This window comes from Topomyia yanbarensis, chromosome 3 (assembly GCF_030247195.1).
Source record: "Topomyia yanbarensis strain Yona2022 chromosome 3, ASM3024719v1, whole genome shotgun sequence".
Classification (NCBI taxonomy): Eukaryota; Metazoa; Arthropoda; class Insecta; order Diptera; family Culicidae; genus Topomyia; species Topomyia yanbarensis.
Window position 1 is genome coordinate 162,521,312 of NC_080672.1, and position 20,483 is coordinate 162,541,794.

Here is a 20,483-nt window from a genome sequence, read left to right on the forward strand (position 1 = left end):
GGAGCTGAGACTATCCGAAACGATGAAGTAATGGTCTGAGGGCAGGGTGTCAATGATCCCGAGAGTATACTGAATGGCAGCTAATTCTGCGACGTAAATTGAAGCAGGATCATTGAGTTTGAATGAGGCAGCAAGATTTTCGTTGAAGATACCGAAGCCTGTGGACCCGTCGAGAATTGATCCGTCAGTGTAGAACATTTTGGCGCAGTCGACTTGATGGTATTTGTTATAGAAAATATTTGGGACCACTTGTGGGCGAATATGATCCGGAATTCCACAAATCTCTTCCTTCATGGATGTATCGAAAAATACAGTTGGATCAGAAGTATCTAAGAGATGAGCACGGTTGACGTTATATGTAGATGAATTGATGTTCTGTGCCATGTAATCGAAGTACAAGGACATGAATCGGGTCTGAGAATTAAGCTCGACAAGCCTTTCGCAATTTGCAATCACCAATGGGTTCAGAATATCGCATCGAATGAGCAATCGATATGAGAGGTCCCAGAATCGATTTTTCAGCGGTAGAACGCCCGCCAGCACTTCGAGACTCATCGTATGGGTCGAGTGCATGCAACCCAAGGCAATACGCAAGCAACGATACTGGATTCGCTCCAGTTTGATGAAGTGTATGTTCGCAGCGGAGCGAAAGCAGAAACATCCGTACTCCAACACTGATAATATCGTTGTTTGGTACAACCTGATTAGGTCTCCTGGATGGGCACCCCACCATGTTCCAGTTATTGTACGGAAAAAGTTGATCCTTTGTTGGCACTTCTGTTTCAGATACCTAATGTGACATCCCCAGGTACCTTTAGAGTCGAACCATACCCCGAGATATTTGAATGTTGAAGCCTGAGCAATAGTTTGATCCATTAATTGAAGCTGTAGTTGCGCTGGTTCACGCTTTCTAGAAAATACGACTAGCTCAGTTTTCTCCGTGGAGAATTCGATACCCAGTTGGAGAGCCCATGCAGACAAATTGTCCAAGGTAACTTGCAGTGGTCCTTGCAAGTCGACGGCTTTAGGACCTGTAATAGAGACCACACCGTCATCTGCAAGCTGCCTTAGCGTGCAGGAATTGACAAGACATTCGTCAATGTCATTCACGTAAAAATTGTAGAGGAGAGGGCTTAGACATGAGCCCTGGGGAAGGCCCATGTAGCTAAATCGTGATGTCGATAAATCGCCATGCGAGAAATGCATTTGTTTTTCAGACAACAGGTTTAGCAAAAAGTTATTTAAAATTGGCGAAAGACCATGCTGGTGCAACTTCTCATAAAGAATGTTGATCGAAACTGAATCGAAAGCCCCCTTAATATCCAAGAATACTGATGCCATCTGCTCTTTGTTAGCATATGCCATTTGAATTTCTGTTGAGAGCAACGCAAGGCAATCGTTCGTCCCTTTGCCTTTGCGGAAGCCAAATTGTGTATCTGACAGTAAGCCATTTGTTTCGACCCAATTGTCGAGCCGAAACAGGATCATTTTCTCGAACAACTTCCGGATACAGGACAGCATTGCAATCGGACGATACGAATTGTGGTCGGAGGCTGGTTTTCCTGGTTTTTGGATGGCGATGACCCTCACCTGTCTCCAGTCATGTGGGACAATGTTACCCTCAAGAAACCTATTAAATAAATTCAACAAGCGTCTTTTGGCAGAGTCTGGCAGATTCTTCAATAAGTTGAATTTAATTCTATCTGGCCCCGGGGCTTTATTGTTACATGATAAGAGAGCAAGTGAGAACTCCACCATCGTAAACGGTGTTTCGTTCGCGGTATTGTAAGGCGACGCGGCGCGGTAGATTTTCTGTGCCGGGGCGGAATCCGGACAAACCTTCTTGGCGAAATCGAATATCCAACGGTTTGAATATTCCACGCTCTCGTTAGTACTGTTTCGGTTTCGCATACGTCGGGCCGTGCCCCAAAGAGTGCTCATCGATGTTTCTCTTGTTAACCCGTCGACAAACCGGCGCCAGTAACTGCGTTTCTTAGCTTTCATTAAATTTTTCATTCGCTTTTCTAATATCGCGTACACTCGATAACTAGCAACTAACCCGTCGTTCCGGAAGGTTTTATACGCGGCAGCTTTCTCCGCGTACACGTCTGAGCACTCTTTGTCCCACCACGGGTTGGGAGAACGTTTTTGGGTGTTCACGTCGGGTACTCGTTTCGTCTGAGTTTGAATCGCGCTATCGAGAATCGAGTTGGACAAAAACTTATATTCTTCCTCCGGGGGAAGTATCTGTGTTGAATCGATAGTTTTGGATATCTCAGCAGCGTAGCTCTTCCAATCAATGTTTCGTGTGAGGTCATAGGGAACATTGATTGGTGTCGATGGTCTTGAACCAGTGGTGATTGCAATTACAATTGGTAAGTGGTCACTACCGTGGGGATCAGATATTACCTTCCACTTGCAATCTAACCGTAGTGATGTCGAGCATAAAGATATGTCCAGTGCACTTGCTTGCGCAGGTGGTCTAGGAATTCGTGTCATTTCCCCTGTGTTCAGAATTGTCATATTGAAGTTGTCACAAAGGTCTTGAATTGTCGAAGATCGATTATCGTCGTATAGACAGCCCCACCCCGTACCGTGAGAGTTAAAGTCTCCAAGAAGCAGGCGGGGCGAGGGAAGGTGTTCAATCACATTGGAGAATCTTCGATATCCCATCATGGCCCTAGGAGGAATGTAAATAGAAGCAATGCAAAGATCTTTGCCTTTGATTGTTGTTTGACAAGCGACAACTTCAATGCCTGGCGTCGAAGGGAGGTTGATTCGATTGAAGGAGTAGCACTTTTTGATCCCTAAAAGTACCCCCCCATATGAGTCTTCTCGATCCAAGCGGATAATGTTAAAATCGTGGAAGTTGAGGTTTATATTAGAAGTTAGCCATGTTTCACATAGGGAAAATGCATCACAATGATTGTAATTTAGCAAGTGTTTTAATGAATCAATTTTGGGGATAATACTTCTGCAGTTCCACTGTAAAACAGTGATCAGATCCCTGATTCCGTCTAATAAGTTAGCCATCGAAGGATACGATCGCTGTAAGGAGGGGCCATTGTTCAGTCAACTGTTTTAAAAATGTTCTTACTGTTGGTAGAATAGCAACCAGCAAGCTTTTCATAGGATCGGTAATGTTGAAAGCTGTGAATATCCAGTCCACAATGTCAGAAAATTTAAGGAATCCCGTTTTAGGTTGAGTTTCTGACTGTAAAATTGGAGCACTTGGGATTTTTGGTGCCCCTGGGAGTGCTGGGAACTCCTGGTTGTATCTCAATTTCCCAAAACCAGGAGGTATTATCTTCGGATTTGTACCAGCACTTCCAGTTGATGAATTATTTTTATTTTGTACCCTTGTTTGGGACAACCTAGGACCCTTACGAGGAAGTTCAGGTGAGTTTTGATTAGGTCTTTTCCTAGAGTTTCCAAGCGGAGCCAAAGAATGCCCCTCGCAAGGGTCGTTAGAGGCGTTATCGTCAGTTGGCAAGAGAGCGAATGGGTTTTCGGAGATAAGTGGAACAGCTCTTTTAAGCATTTCTGCGTAAGAGCGTCTGGAGCGATCTTTGGCGGATCGCTTCAGTTTATCCGCGCGAAGTTTGTACGTTGGGCATGTCAAAAGTGCATGCGGATTCTCCCCACAGTAAACACACTTCTCAGCGGGGCTACTGCAAGTATCATCCGCATGGCGTTCCCCACATTTACCGCACCGTTGCTTGTTGCTACAGTAGGTGGCCGTGTGACCTAGCTGCTTGCAATTGGAACAATTCATGACCCGCGGTACAAACAGGCGTACAGGTAGACGAGCTCCTCCCACTTCAACGTAGCTCGGAAGTGCAGATCCGGCGAAGGTTACGCGAAACGAGTCTGATGGATAGTAATTACCATCTTCGATGGACTTTGAGTGCAATTGCTTGCACTCCAAAATCTTAACTGATTGAAGGTTAGGGTCCTTAAAGCGGCCAGCCCCATCATTCATCAGATCATCGACAGTTAGACCCGCATCACTTACCACACCGTCGATCTCCACATCACGAGAAGGGATGTAGACGCGATACTCCAGCGTAAAGAGGCTATTGCTAACGATATCATTGGCCTGTTTCAAGTCAGTAACGATTACGCGCAGTTTATCTGACTGAACCTTTTTAATCTCGGTTACGGCCGAGTAACGTTTTGTCAGCTCCCGTGCAACAGTTATGCTGTTTAACGGTTTATTTTTGGGCCGAAAGTATACCACCCAAGGACCAGCGGATCCATCCTGGTAAACCTTGACTCGGGGGGGCTGTGAGACATTGGGGGAAAGTGGGGGAAGTGGATCGACCATAACATTATCTGTCTCAGTATCAGATATACGTTCTTCTTCTTCATAATATTCCTCTTCGGAGGGTGATCCTTCTGTTTGTTCCATTTTGTTGCGGGAGCAACACGCTCGACCGCACTGTTTAACTTAAATCAAAATAAAAAATCAAAAGCAATAAAAAGAAAAAAATCGATAAGAAAAGTAAAAAACGAAACACTTCACCAGTTGGTTCCTGATGAGCTGGTAGGTGAATTGATCCTTCGTTTGTTTTATCAGTCACCCGCGTGACCTTCACACAGTAGAGCTGATATAGCTCGTCTAAACAAAGCCGTCTTTCAGGCAAGAAAAATGTTTAGTAACGCACTTCACTGCACTACTTTAACTGATATCGCAGGTAACAATTATCACTCGCGGGACTGTTTATTAGCAATGCTTTACTGCAGCCTCTGCCACAGCAAGCACCTTCGTACCACCGAAAAAACTAAACCACACCGGAGAGAACAAAAAGCACTTGTTTCCCGGTACAAAGTTGGGTTACGAATGTTATAACATACTGTTACTAAGAAATAAAATCTATAAGCTATGTCCAATATAATTTGGCACCATTATTTTTACGACATATTTTGAAAACTTTTTTTTACTTCAAACTAAAAATTTACAAACGAACCTTTTCAAATACATAAAACGCACAATCCAATCATTAAAAAACAATTGAATTGTACTGTCAAATCCAATTACAAATGCATCATTTCTCCCGTTTCCTCTTGGCAATTGTGGAATTATGGATCGTTTTCGATGACATTTTCTCAACTGTGAATTTTGATTAATTTGGAGAACTTAAAGATGAAGTAATAATACTTAGATTTAAAAACAACCCACAGAATGTAATTATCATCATCAAACCAAAAAAAAAAATTGGTGGAATTTTTTTCGCGTGCATCCATTGTTCGTCCAACTGGGAATGTTTTCTACCTAATTAACAAATAATATTTTTAGTTAGGAGTATTTTGTAACTTTTTGAAAGTAAAGCTTTCGAAGTTAGTGTAGGGCATTGCGATTTTTTTGTGTTTCTCAAAGCCTCCCTTCATATTGTGACAAGTGTCAAAATTAGCCCAGATGCCAAATTTTGCATAGTTTGGACAATTTTGTCTTAATTGAAAATTTAACTCGAAAACTCAGCGTAGGGGTTAGATATTTTTACATGTGTATGCAAAGTTTGAAAGAAATCGGTTAAGTACTTTTTGAATGGCAGGTACCACCCACCGCAAATCATGTTTTTCCAGAGACGTTCTACAAAAATGGAAAAATTACAGCATGTTATTGAAATGATGCACTATAACGTACAAAAGTTTTTATCAATTCGCTTCATGCAAAGTTTAAAAAAATCGATGTGTAACGATTTTCGTAAATTCTTGTCATGTTATCGTGATAATTTAGTCTTGAGCTTACCCTCGGATTTTTTACACAGAGTCACCTGTCATATTTTTCTTAATTATTTCACGGACATAAATTGTGGCTAGGTAATGTATTTTTGGTACTCAGTGCAGTTTCATTTAATTCCGAACATTACACTGCATCTTAACAAAAGAATAAAAGGGTTACAGGTCAGCTTCCTTGAATCTAATACTCGCGCATATGAGACTGGTTGCAAGCAGTTGTACACAATAGCTCACATAGAAATTTTAAAACCAAAGTGCAGAGCGAATAATCCATGCATAATAGTCTGAGTTCCTTGTAATTGTTTACGTAAGTATATTAAGATAATGTGGAAGTTAATTACTTCATGAACTATATCGTGAACAGTTTCACGAGTTCGACTGGTGAATCGCGTCTAGCATATTAGAAATCGTGAATCGGTTAAAAAATGGATAAATAATACACTGCGTTTCAGTAAAATTGATAATGTGCTAAGATTAAGATCAGGCACAATATCGTAAATTTCATAAAATATATCTTGAAAGTGGCAGTGTCTTTTTTGAATTTGTGAACCATTCCACGCACACGAATGGTGAATTGTAACTTATATGCTCGCAATCATAACCAGTTGACGAAGCAAGAATGTATCCATGCATTATATTCCGAGTGTCGTGTTATGATTTTTGAGAAAAAAGCAAGACTATTAATTTTGTGATGTAATTCACAACCACCAAATAAAGATCATGTGTGATAAATCATGAATCAGTTAACGTTGTATATTCGGACCATACACAATGTTCCTAGATTTGTGGATAAAATTATGAGTCGACGATTTTAGAGTTCGCGAATTATCGGCGTGAGAAAAAGGCGCCGGCGGCGCGCCGGTCTACCCTTCGGCGTCGGCGTTTGTTAAAATTTACCGGCGTGGAGCGGCGGCGCCCAGGTCTAGTTGAGACAGCCCGAGTGTACATTGATAAATAACAATACAGTAATGTTTCGATTATATAACGCTTACATATCCATATATGTATGCATGTATCTGTGTATATACATATGTATTCGAAACATTACTGTAACAACAATAAGATGTTATCGATTTTTTTAGTAAAAATCGGACTTCTAGCTTCAAAGCGCTACAAAAAAACTTAAAAATCGAGCAAAAATAGAAACGCAAAATCGTTTTTATCACATCGTTTCATATGCACAAATAACGATTTCGAACCCACTACATTTGTGGTGAGATCATGCTGTGTTAACTATTAAATAGCAGCAAAATGAAAAGAGATATAGACAAAGTGTCAAATAAAAAGTTATAGAGAACATTAAGGGGCATCAAATGAAAAATAGTAACGATAAATTTTGTTGATTAATAATTAGAATAATTAAAAAAACTCCAAAAAACACAAATTTCGTTAGTGAAAAATCATTTAATACACTTAACTAAAAGATATTTGTACATGAACTGATAGGACATTTTCTCAGCTTTCCAATGAAATCTTGTAAATAACGATATAAAGCATATTTTTTAGATTAGAGTCTTTTAAGCACTTGCAAGTCGGTTACAGGAAAGGTATAGTGATGAAATTACAAAAAAATGAGAGGAGATAGGAATATGACGTCCAAAAACAAATTATGAATCGTCCTAAAACCCATCTTTTGGATAATGAATATTGCTATAATCATACTTCATTACTTCGAGAAAATTAGCAAAAACCTACTCAAAAACACTAACATTTAACTACTTCACTGCTAAAATGTAATTAAAACTAATTAATTAAAAGTTATAAGAACACTATTCAATAGGAAATTTTCTCACCTTTCGAATGGAACTACAAGCTTTAAAATACAAAGTGTACTTTTAAAGTTAGCGGTGTTTTAAGACAAATAAGTTTTATATTTTTATATATATATATATATATATATATATATATATATATATATATATATATATATATATATATATATATATATATATATATATATATATATATATATATATATATATATATATATATATATGTATATATATATATATATATATATATATATATATATATATATATATATATATATATATATATATATATATATATATATATATATATATATATATATATATATATGTTTCTGCAATAGAATTCCTTTCCACTAAGATAAGTTTTTTTTTCTTCTCTTACAGTATTGTCTGATTGACCTGAATATTAACGTGCGTAATTTCCGTCGACCGACAGTCGAAGATATTCTCAAGTACCGCATCGTGGTAGTAACTCTGAATATTTCTATGGAACTGGCTTCATTGGAATTACCGAAAGGACACTTCACGCATATCTTCCTAGACGAAGCTGCTCAAGCAATGGAGTGTGAAGCCATTATGCCCCTAGCGTTGGCAACCGAAAAAACGCGAATCGTCCTAGCCGGCGACCACATGCAGATGTCACCTGAACTGTTTTCTAATTTTGCAAAAGAACGTAAATTGCACATCTCATTGCTTGAAAGGTTGTACGATCATTATCCCAATGACTTTCCATGTAAGATATTACTGTGTGAGAATTACCGTGCTCACGAGGCAATTATCAAGTTTACTTCGGAACTATTTTACGAACAAAAGTTGATCGCTTCTGGCAAGCAACCGAGACATGAGAAATTCTATCCTTTGACATTTTTCACTACCAGGGGCGAAGATGTACAGGATAAGAACTCGACGGCCTTTTACAACAATTCAGAAGTGTATGAAGTGGTCGAGCGGGTATGTGAACTACGAAAGAAATGGCCTAGCTCATGGGGAAAGATTAATGACCAAAGCATAGGGATCATGACACCTTACGCGGATCAAGTTTTTCGAATCCGATCGGAACTTAGAAAGCGAAGAATGGGCGGTATTAGTGTGGAAAGAGTATTGAATGTACAAGGTAAACAATTTCGAGCGATTTTCTTATCGACGGTGAGAACTAGACGTACGTGTACAACAAATACTAGTGAAATTAGCACTACGTCTGAGGATGTGGACTATGGTTTTCTAAGTAACTCCAAGTTGCTGAATACAGCTATAACCCGAGCACAAAGTTTGGTGGCGGTTGTCGGGGATCCAGTAGCTCTGTGCTCGATAGGGCGCTGTAGGAAGGTTTGGGAGCGCTTCATCGAGATTTGTTATCAAAACAAAAGCTTATTCGGAATAACTTGGTCGCTGTTGAGATCACAACTCGATGGAGTTGAACTGAAAAAAACTTATGTCTTGAATCCCCTTGCTCCGGAATTTATACCACGTGCATTACAGGCTGAAGCTTACCTTAGAGAGCAAGCAGCTAATGTTACGGGCCAGTTCCACCAACAACCTCCGCATCACATTCAGCACACAAATAATTATCATCACCCGGTGAGTCAAAATTTCTCAGGTGGCCACTCGGTTACATCTGGTGGAATGATACGTCAAATAGCACCCCAGATGCAGCAACCTCAACCACCTTTCATAAATCACGGTCCCGGTAGTCATACAGGACATCCACCTTTACCGCAACAAACACAGCAACAGTTTCCTTATCAAAACCACATGTTCTTTTATCAACAACAACAACAGCAACAGCAACAACCGCAGCCAATGCGTGGTCCGCCACCACATCCACCTTCCACGTTAGGACCACCTGTCCCACCCAATATTCCGCAGGCAGGGCCAACTGCATTTCAGCAAAATAATCCAGCAAATCTTTGGAACGCACCTGGCACGGCTGGACATTTCCCCATGGTACCATCACCTGGAGGACGAAACACGCCGCCTGGATGGCGATTACCGCAAAAGAATTCAGTTCAACCAGTACGTCCACAAATCACCCAACACCAACATATGCCAATAACGGCGAGCGGTAGACCACTAATTCCTCCACCTATGAGAAGTCCTGTGTCACAACAGCAGCAATTATCGGCAGTTCCCCAGATGCCTTACTTACAACAGCAACAGCAGAATAAAGCACTTCAAAATTATAGTCCTTTCCCACACCACCAACAGCATCCCCCGGCCATAGGTCACCATCACCAGCAGCAACAACAAACACATCAAATGCACCAGAACCATATACGTCCTATTCTTGGAGGTCCAATCAGCCCCAGTTCCTACCAGCAGCAGCAGCAGCAACAACAACAAACTTCACTCTACTCTCAGCAAGATCCTTATTTGTCGAACCTGTCAAATGATCTGATGGCCTCGATTACAGCACGTGCCTCACAAATGCAGCTTCCTCCTACACTACCCCAGCAAGCATTATTGCACCAGCAAACCCCGAAATTAAATTCATTGCGTATAGATGATCGCCATACCCTCGACAAAGATATACAGTTTTTGCAGAATGTTCACATCCCAGACAAGTTTTCTCAGCCCACAACTATTCAGCAACAACAACATCAGCATCATTCCAATACAGCTATCAATGCCGACTTAAATCACTTACTGCCGCCTAATATGAGCTTCCTAGATGTAGCTCTTCAGTCAAAAGAATTCCAATATCTTTGGTTCATTAAACTGGTGGAAACGCAAGGACTCGAAGCGGCAAATAAATTTACCGATATTCTTCGACAGGTTCCTTTGGCACCAAACACTGCTCAGCATCAGCAGCCACAGAAGAAACTGAATCCGACGATGCCATCCCAAGCGGATATGATATTGGAAAACATAATAAATCCGAATAAGGATGTGCTCGGTTCTACCAGCCTACATCATTCAACAATGCTGCATCCACAACAGAATGTCCCTTCAGTTCTTACCAATGGTAATGCATTGTTGGGGCCTAACAATGGTAAAAGTTTGCTGGAAGGGGTCGATTTGTTTGGCAATATGTCATCTTCTCTGCCGAATGAGTTACCGCTTATCAGTACCAATCCACCATCAACCACACAACAGTCAGTACCATTGTATCGTCGCCAAGCAGGTCAAAACTACCAGAACAACTCCGGCGGAACATCTACTGCTCAATCGATAGCGTCATCTACACCCGATCTGCTGGACAATCATCTTCAGCAGTCTCTTTTTGAGTCTTTGGATGGTAAACTTCATGCAAACAATAGCAGCAGTATGCTTTTCGGTGGCGGTCAAAATCAAAACCAATTTGCTGCAGGTGAACAGGCTAACGGTTTTCAAGGGTTTGCCTCCATCCACAACATCGCGGCCGGTCTGATGCAACAACAACACAACCTAAATAATCGCGAGTTCCTGCATCAGTTGCAACAACAGCAAGCGCAACATCATCACCATCAGCAACAGCAGCAACATCATTTGCATGATAGTCGAAACGTATCCGCCGCAAGTACCGTTGAAGAATTACTGAGCCGTCAAAATCAAACTTACGCCAGTGTGCTTAGTCAGGGCGGTGGGTTGGGTCAGACTAACAAACAGCTCGGTGCACCAAAGGACGGTGTTGGCGGTGGTGTGGATGGTGGAACCGGTTCTCCCGGCGTCGGAGACCCTTTTGCTGCCCTTAGAGATCTCGGTCGAAAAAGTAATGGCTTCTACAACTACTTTCAGTGAGCATCCTCTTAGGGAAGGTGAGTCGATCTTTTGATAGCGTTATGTGATTATGGTTCCCGATCAGGCAGGGTAGACTACTGTCAAGCATGCAACATACCATTCGAACTACTTGCTACCGATAAGCATATTTTTCTGTGCGGTTTGTAGGGAAATATTAGAAAGAGGTAATCATCAAAAATAAGTCAAATAAAATAAATGGAATTGGGCTCTCTGTGCAAATATGTATTTTCAATTGAATTATTTGCCACTGCCATTTTTGTTAAATCATACTTCATTGACTGGATTCAAGATAGTAAATTACCTACTGAATTTAAAATAGAAAATATTCTGTTTCATTGAGCACGTATTAAGCAAATATTCTATATGCATAACTAAGTTTAAATGGTAGCGGCCCCCTCGAACCTGGAGTATTATATCCAACTGAGATAACTTAATAGGAGTAATACCAGCCATTTTTATTTCTTGAGCTATTGCCAACAACTCCAAGTCATTCGGTATCTTTATTCAAATTGAATTTTCGCGTATATTTACTTTGTTCTTTTTTGTACAAGCTCTTTCAAATATATTTATCGATGATTTCCTCTTTTTCGATTTTCTTACAGTATCACTTAAGTCTATCCTGCCTTGTAGGAAAAATCAGTGATTAAAACGACAGCGGGAATGTTATTGAATTAAGAAAATTGTATGAAGTTTAAAATTGATAAAAGAAAAAAATCAAAAAAAAGGGAAAAACTTTATGAAAATCCAAAAAGTTATGTCTACTTATATTTATCTAAATACTTATATAACATATTACACTTAATAATTTATAAAAAACAAAATAAACAAAAATTAAGAAAAGCATGAAGCTATATTATATTACACTGGAACACTAATTATCACTATTTTATTATTCTAATCTTGCAGTAGTTTTCAATTCGTAGTTAAGCGTAAAATCTTGTGTTTCGTGTTTCATTTCCTCTAAGTCAATACTCTAAATTAAATAAAGATATCACACACAGTAAGATGAGCCAACGTATTCCTTAAAATTGATAACCATTTACCAACTTGTTTGTCATCAAACCATCAGCACAAGACAAAAGACAATTTTAGACCAATACCATATACCGTTCTATTATCGCTGTACGCATAACTGTCCCACGGGCTACGGAATTTCCTATGCACATTTTTAGCACACCGCAAAAAAATTCAATCTGAAGGAAATACCCCCCCCCCCCCCTCTTTTGTGACAAATGTTAAAGTACCCACACGATTTTTACAGTAAGCGGCAAGTCACGGCGGGTAACCTAGCACAAAGTTTCAATAGCCTACCGCTCGCCAGCAGTTATTGAAACTCGCCTAGCCGCTATTTTGTTCACTGGGTAAGCTCAGATGCACATCATTTGGACAATTTTAGACCCACGTTTATTTCGTTTGAAGTGTATAACATTCGCACTATGTGGAAAACTTAGGAAAAAAATATATTAAATGCTATGACTTTTGAAGTAGCACTCATAAAATTTCATTTTATGCCTTATATTAATGTAAATATTATCATTTCAACGGAAATATATTTGTTTCTCGAAAAATACAGAAAGCTGGAGTTTATAAGAGCGGTGGAGCCGTTAAAACTTATAGCGTTTTCGTTTTTTCTTGGTGCTACACCAGTGTAGTGCAAAGAAAGAGATAGACTGATTACACCCAAGTTTGAATGAGTGTAGCATCGACTACACCGGTGTCGAAAACCAAAATGCTATTAGTAAAAGTGCAATTTTTGGCATCTTTCATTAATTATTCTTTCAAACTGGGTTTCAACAACATTTCAAAAGTATAAGAAATACTTCAGATTGTTGGTCCGCACTTGGGAGCGCAATTCTGTTGAAGAAAGTGTATAGCTATGTCTAATGGGGTGTGAGTTATTCAAGATTTTGTTAAATAGCGTTTTGAAATTTTTAGCTATTCATCAAAATGACACAGTTCTACAAAATAACAGAGTTGTCATCATCTTTCAATTGTGAATTTTCGATATTTTGGTCCATTTGTGGCTGTCCCGTTTAAATAATAGAACCTTCAATTCCAAATCCGGTTTCATCAAACTACGACTCGCACGAAGTAAGCGAAATGTGCGTTCCGGTCATCAAACTGAATTGCAAGGGAGAGAAAGTGACGTGTAGCCCATTACACTTCCGGAAGCAACGTGGAACGTGTTTTTTGCATAGGATATAGAAAGGATCTTCGCATGCTGGATACCGGTGAGACCGTTTCATGTATCTTTTTCAAACAATTTAAATATCATGGCAATATGGCCTGTATTAAGCAATAACATTTTTTTCGTTTTTTGATATCTCCATCATCTATGGAAACTGCTTCGGTTCCAAGCGTTTTCTATAAGTAAATGATAGGACTATTACGAAATAAAAACGCTTGTAAGGACGTGTCCAGGTGTGTGGAGTGGAGCGGGTCTACGTCATTGTAGATCGTGGCGTGGCCCAATATGGCAATTGATATGCTCAATTCTGCAACTCCATCTACGATTTGTGCAGGTGCTCGTGCTATGTTATATGCTATGATATACTATGTTCTACAAAATAAAACAATGAAATTGACCGCATATTGTTTTTCGTAAAATAGTTGAAAAATGGCGCTTTTCGTTTCCCTATAGTATACCAGAATCGGCTTTTACGAGCAATCGACGATTTTTTTAAATTATTAAGTATAATAATAACCACCCAACGGGATTGAAAAAAAAACGAAAATCAAAAGAAAATATGTTGAGTTAGTAGCAAGTTATAGCATATATTTGAATGCTAAATTGAATGGCGTATTCAGATTTTGTATCTAATGTAACCTTAAAAAGAAAAAAAATGCAGAAGAGTGAGGTGAATGTTATCGCAAAGTTATCGTTATATTTATAACTGATAATGCAAAAAATCATTAAAATCTGAATCCAAAAAATTCACATTTTACAAAGTTTTGATGGCTCTGCCGCTCTTGTAATTCAAAAATTGTACAAACTTACTCACCAAATGTCTTCATTTGGATCCCCATAAAAATAAAAAAAGCTGAACAAATCTAAAACAGTTCAGGAGCACTTCAACAGCATGAATTTGAAATTTTACCCAAAATCAACCCATTTTTCAAAAAATCAAGAGTCGCCACCAGTAAAGAGCGTATTAGTAAACTCACCCCTAAGAAGAAAGTGGTCCTAATAATGTACCGCTCATTTAAGAAGTGATCTCGATGGCTTTTTAACATAATGTCATTTTAGACGCCCTGTTTGACATTTGTCATAATATGATGGGGTGCCTTTGTGATTTGGGAAATAAGTGTTTTTTGCAATGCTCTAATGCACATGACACAATTATGCGTAGATCGGCAGTCCAGGTACTGGTATAGGGATCATCTATCACTTCTGTACGTAAGCCTGGCCTTTCTTTAGCAACCACCATCAATTCTACTTCAAATTTTCGCACAAGTACTGATCAATAATGATTGATGTTTTCGGGTCTAGATTGCGGATATATTTCGTTAATGTGTACTATGAACAACTTGGATGGGACTATGTACATAAGTGATAGGTTGCCCTTCCTTCCCCACAGCAAAAGAAAACAAACTATTCAAACTCACCTGCAAGCTGATTTAGATAACATTTATCAAAGATGAACGCAAAAACAATAGTAATTGGACAATTGCTGCACAGGAAATTGAGTCCTTTCTGAATCCTTATTTTTACGTTTTAGTGCTTGAACCGTGTGGAACGATTTGTAATGTGTATACTTGTTATAGATACAATGGTCACAGCTAAGGACGATCAAATCGTCGCATAGAATGCCTTCGCTGAAACTAAGAAACTTAACTTGTTACTTTTTATACTTGTCCAGTTTTTGATTTTTACTATTGAATTGCTACGATATAATTTTATTATATTAGTTAGAAATAATGTATTGTGAAGAAGCTCTCATTTTTATAAAAAATAAAGGTTTAACATAAAAATTATTGAAAAAAATGAAAATTAAAAAAAAACGAAAAGTGACAAATAGCAAAAATATTAATGTGAACACAGTAGAATTATTACCGCATCGAGTAGACTTTCTCAGTGTTTTTTCATCTCCAACATTTTTTTTCTTTCACAATTTAGTAGCATGCAGTCTGGCAAACCTTACATAACATAATGTTGCTCCAGAGAATTTCTCATAAAATTCTTATCGTAAGAAGGAATCTTATCAATCGAATTGAAATACGGCGGTTAGATTTTATGAGTGGTTTATAAATCCATTCGTTTGAAAAAGAGATGCACCGTTGCGTAGGATGATGATGCCAATATTGAGCTGTTGAGCAATTCTAATATAAACTAGATGTCCTCATAATAGGACCGTGGTAAAAATAAACCTACGTAACATGCAATCTGAGGAACACGGGTAAAAATAATGTGGGTAACAAAATCAGCTGCTCATGACGATATTTGTAACACAATTGCAACTAGTATAAGCGTGAAAAATACGTGTTCAAGACAACCACAAGCGCGAAATATTAGGTATCTCTCGTGGACTGCACCGACAGTATCAAAAATAATATTCATTGATAATGGTGAAGTCATTATTCGTAGATTTTATCTCAATACTGAAAAAGCTACTTATACGTTCCCACATATGAATAACTAGCAGAAGCAGGTGCCATATTGTAACATCTCTTTTTTTCGTCTGTAACATATTCACGAAAAATGCTTGTTTGAGAATATATAATTAAAGTTCCATTCAATGTCGAGGGAGCGCGTCGTTTGGCGTAAGTTCATTTGGCATAACAGCAGGTGACACATGCTTTCGTTTGACATAATGTTCATTTGGCATAAGAGTCGTTTGACAAAATTGGAAATATACATTGAAATCTTTGTTATATTAGGCGTGGACGCCTAATGTGGCTACGCCACATCGTTTTAAGCATGGTGCTGCCCGACATTGCTCTGCTCCGACGGACTTAAACTAGTTGACAGCCCCTATGTTTGAGTAACTCAGGCAAACGAGTGGGTCATATGTTTGCTTGTGAGGGTCGCCGCTTCGACGGTGGGTCGACGGCCACCTCGCCCGGCGTATCCTCAGCGGATTTGCACCGCTTCGGATACTTGGTCTCGGTTATGCGAGCCCAGGTCTATTTGGTATATAGATTCAAAGAACTGCTTATGCTTGAAAGGAGGAATCAACCTCAAACCTTCAGTAAACCGGGGGAACGAGTGAATCACTAGTTTATTTGCGAGGGCTATTCGGTATTGAAATTCAAAGAATTGCTGATGTCTGGTATCAACCCTTATGTTTATGAAAAAATATATGAATATATTTGCCAGAAACATAAGGGTTGATTCCTTCTTTCAGCCATGAGCTGTTCTTTAAATTTGTATTCACAATAGCTCTCGCAAGTAGGCTGGTGATACACTCGTTTGCCCGGTTTACCCAAACCTAGGGGTTGACTCCTTCTTTCAAACACGAGCAGTTCTTTGAATCTGCATGCCAAATAAGTTCGCAAGTAAACTGTTGAACTGCTCGTTTGCGCGGTGTATTTAAACATTAGGGTTGATGATTGTTCTTTCAAACATGAACAGTTCTTTGAATCTATATATACCGTATAGCCCGTGGATTTGTCGCATAAGCGAGACCAAGGATCCGAAGCGACGCAAAGCCGTCGGAAGCGGCGGCCCTTTGCAAGCAAACCTGTTTGCCCGGATTACTCAAACATAGGGGCTATCAACTAGTTTAAGTCGGACGGAGCGGAACGATGTCGGACAGCACCAAACTTAAAGCGATGTGGTGTTGCCACATTAGGCATCAACGCCTAATAACAGAGAATTCAATGTATATTTCAAATTATGCCAAAAAACGGGACGAGCATAGTGTAGTTGGCAAATCGATTGCCTTGTACGCAACTTCCCTGGGTTCGATTCCCAACCCCGCACATAGGGTTAGAGATTTTTCCAAAAAGAGATTTCTTTAAAACGAAAAGAGGCGAATGACCCTAAGGTTAAACCAAACGACCATTATGCCAAACGAAAGTATGTGCCAGCTGCTGATATGCCAAACGACGTACTTCCCAATGTCGAGGAGTACTTGATGTAACCGAGATTATGATTATCTGATGAACTGCATCTTATGCATAAGTAAACTACTGCTTGTTTTTAAATTAGGATCGGTGCTGCTAACACCAGCTGCGCCAGTGTATCAATAAAGAGAAATAACCGTTTTACAGCCTCTATTTCTCTCAGTATACTGGCGATGTATTAGTTCCAGTAAAAAAATCAATATTAATGTCTCGACTATTATAAAGAAGTTTAGTAGAAATGTGACTAGGATGGATATTATCACCCGTAAATCGTTAGGTAATCATAAATCTTCAATACTAAGAACTGTGATTTCGTCGTTGAATTCGTAAATTATACAAATTTTCTCTCGCAACGTGTTTTGATTTAAAGGTCCCAATTTGAAAAACTTCAATGTTGTTACAACAATCGACGGACCTTTCAAACAAAGCTTTGGCATTCTGGTTGTGACGGAGTGTTCTGTTTGTGTTGTAGTCACGTGATGCGTATTGAAATGACACAGTAAGAACATGAGTATTAAGAAGTGTAGCGTAATGTTAGCAGATGTATAAGCAGAGAGACGAATAGTGTGTAACACTATTGCGAACAAAGCAAATAAACATTAATGATGCCTTGAAGGAATAAATATTGTACATTCATCCGTAGCGAAACTTAAATTAGCCAGTGTTTAGATAAATTGTGGTTTTAAGTGGCATTCTAAGCTTTATTTATCATTAAAGCTAGTTTCAGAACTAATTCGGAAATACAAATCATTTGCAAAATAAATCCAACACTCACGATACGATACTTTGAAAAAGATAATTAGAATCATTCAAAGTGATACATTGGAAGCGGTTGCCAAAATGCTAGTGTTGATATCATAATAAAGGAAATGTTGCCGTTTTGGTTTGTTGTCACTATTAGTCTCTCTGCCTATTCTCCGAAAGGCAGTTGTTCAATAAGATCATGTTCTGCTGCATGTTTTGGAATATTTAGTTCTACTAATATCGTTTTTTGTACAAACAATCGTCTTTGAAAAACAGTACCTTTCTGTATTAATGCAAGAAATATTTATTTTGTTCAGAAACGTTGTGAAGAATCACTGAGAAAGATACATCCGACGGCTATACCTAGATCATAAATAATAATAACAAATTATATTATAACAAAAAAAAACAAACAAAATTTAAAAAAAAATATAAAAATAAAAAAACACAAAAAACTATTATTGATGAAAATTAGTATTTAACGTAATTGTATATGTAAAAATAAATATATTTGAAATATGACATGAAAATTCAACCAGAAAAAAATAAGTAACATAACTATCTGAAAACTTGCGAGATATATGCAAAACAAAATTATATGAATGTACTTTTATTGGTGATGAAAAAACACTTTAAAACTGAAAAGAACGTCTTGTTTATGACAAACTAGCTGTAGTCTTTTATTTGCCATATGTCAGACCCTATTCACTTTGACAAAATTCAATCTTCAATTCAGTAATGGTATCGAACGAGTTTCACATTGAACTAATAACATCTAGCTATCTCACTCACCCACACCTCTACACAGTATCAAGATTAAGCGAGAGCTGTCTTTTTATTCTGTTCCTTGCATTGGTGTTTTCGGGATTGAGGCTCTGTCCGCAATGGTATGAGAGTGAGAAGAATGTCAGACTACGAAGAAGAAATTGAGAAAAATCGCTTGAAATCATGGCTCGGAGAAAATTTTCTAAACAGTAGGGGAGACCGGGGCTAGTTGGCGGTGTTTTCAGTTTTCAATTTTTATCGCTTTGATGTAGGTAGATCTTGTAAAATACAACACGCGGCATGAAAGAGCAGACTGTTGGCAACATCTCTGATTTTGTGTTTGTCTCCATTTTCAGAGGCAAAAATATGTGACGCGGAAAACCCGCCAACTTACCCCGGCCCCGGGGTAAGTCGGCGGTATATGAGTACACGCCATAAACTAAGTAATCAAATGGAGATTCAATTACTTCAAGGGTCCTTTTGGAACGTGCTGAATGTCTTTTCGAGGAAACTGTATATTAACCGACATTTGCTATTATATTTCAGTTTCAATACCCCGGCATTTTGACTTTGACGCGTACTCCCTATTCAAAAGCAATTTTTTGAAATTCTTCATGCAATTGACCGGAATAAATGTTTCCTACATTGGCACGATACACAAGAAAAAGATTTTCTTACTTTGGAGTGAATTCCAGAAATAAAATTTTTTGATGATTTTTTGCACTGTAAATAGTACCGCCAACTTGCCCCGCGTGCAGCACCGCCAACTTACCCCAACCGCATATTTTATTAAATACTATTTGAAAAATAACTTTTGTTTGTGGATAGTTGTAATATCTATACGGATACTGAAAGCTCCTTTCACGCGCTATCGAAAAATATAATCATTCGGTAAATAGATTGAAAATCACCCTAAATAACGCAAAGTATTTAAAATTTAGAAAATTTACTTGGTATGCTCGAAAACACAATATCACCCACAACTTCCACCAAACAAATCGTTTTGCAACAAAACCACATAGGATAACGGGTTTCACATAACTTGAGGTACACAAGAAGAAGTAGAGCTATATGTCTAATAGAAACAGAGAAAAAGGGATTCCGCCAACTAGCCCCGGGCTCCCCTACAGATTAACGGTAACAACTGCAAAAAAATACTTGACGCTCGAGTTGCTTGGTTTGATGCGGATACTCCGGTTTTTGGCGACAATTTCCGGGCGTCCTGGTTTTACATCTATTTTTCCGGGTTTGAAAACTTTGCACTTTTTGCACAAATCTATATTATATATTATATTTTTATATTTTATTATATATATATATATATATATATATATATATATATATATATATATATATATATATATATATATATATATATATATATATATATATATATATATATATATATATATATATATATATATATATATATAAAAGTCAATGGTTGTATGTACATGATTTATAGACTCCCAAACGGCTTAACCGATTTCCGTAAAAATTTGCACACAGTAGGTATTTGGTATGGGGCGTGTTTGTGTGCTATTAGTTGGAGATTATCTGCCCGCCAGATGGCACTTTGGAATAAATTATGTTTTCCTCCTATTTCGCAGAGTGTCGCAGCAACGCGTGATGGGTATTAGCTAGTTTATTATAAATATCTTATATAATAGGATAATG

At 38.4% G+C, this 20,483-nt stretch overlaps 1 protein-coding gene across 4 annotated transcripts in view; it reads left to right on the top strand.

Annotated features, from left to right (window-relative positions):
- The window catches only part of LOC131691447 (probable helicase with zinc finger domain), a 101,422-nt gene that overhangs the window by 50,844 nt on the left and 30,095 nt on the right, over positions 1-20,483 (top strand). For 2 of the 4 annotated variants that reach the window (XM_058977840.1, XM_058977841.1), the window contains exon 5: positions 7,899-18,710. In XM_058977840.1, the coding sequence (XP_058833823.1) occupies positions 7,899-11,231 (3,333 nt within the window). In that variant the 3' untranslated portion in view covers positions 11,232-18,710. Of the gene's footprint in view, positions 1-7,898; positions 18,711-20,483 lie in introns of those variants that run through there. The other 2 variants (XM_058977842.1, XM_058977843.1) reach the window with 2 other exon arrangements.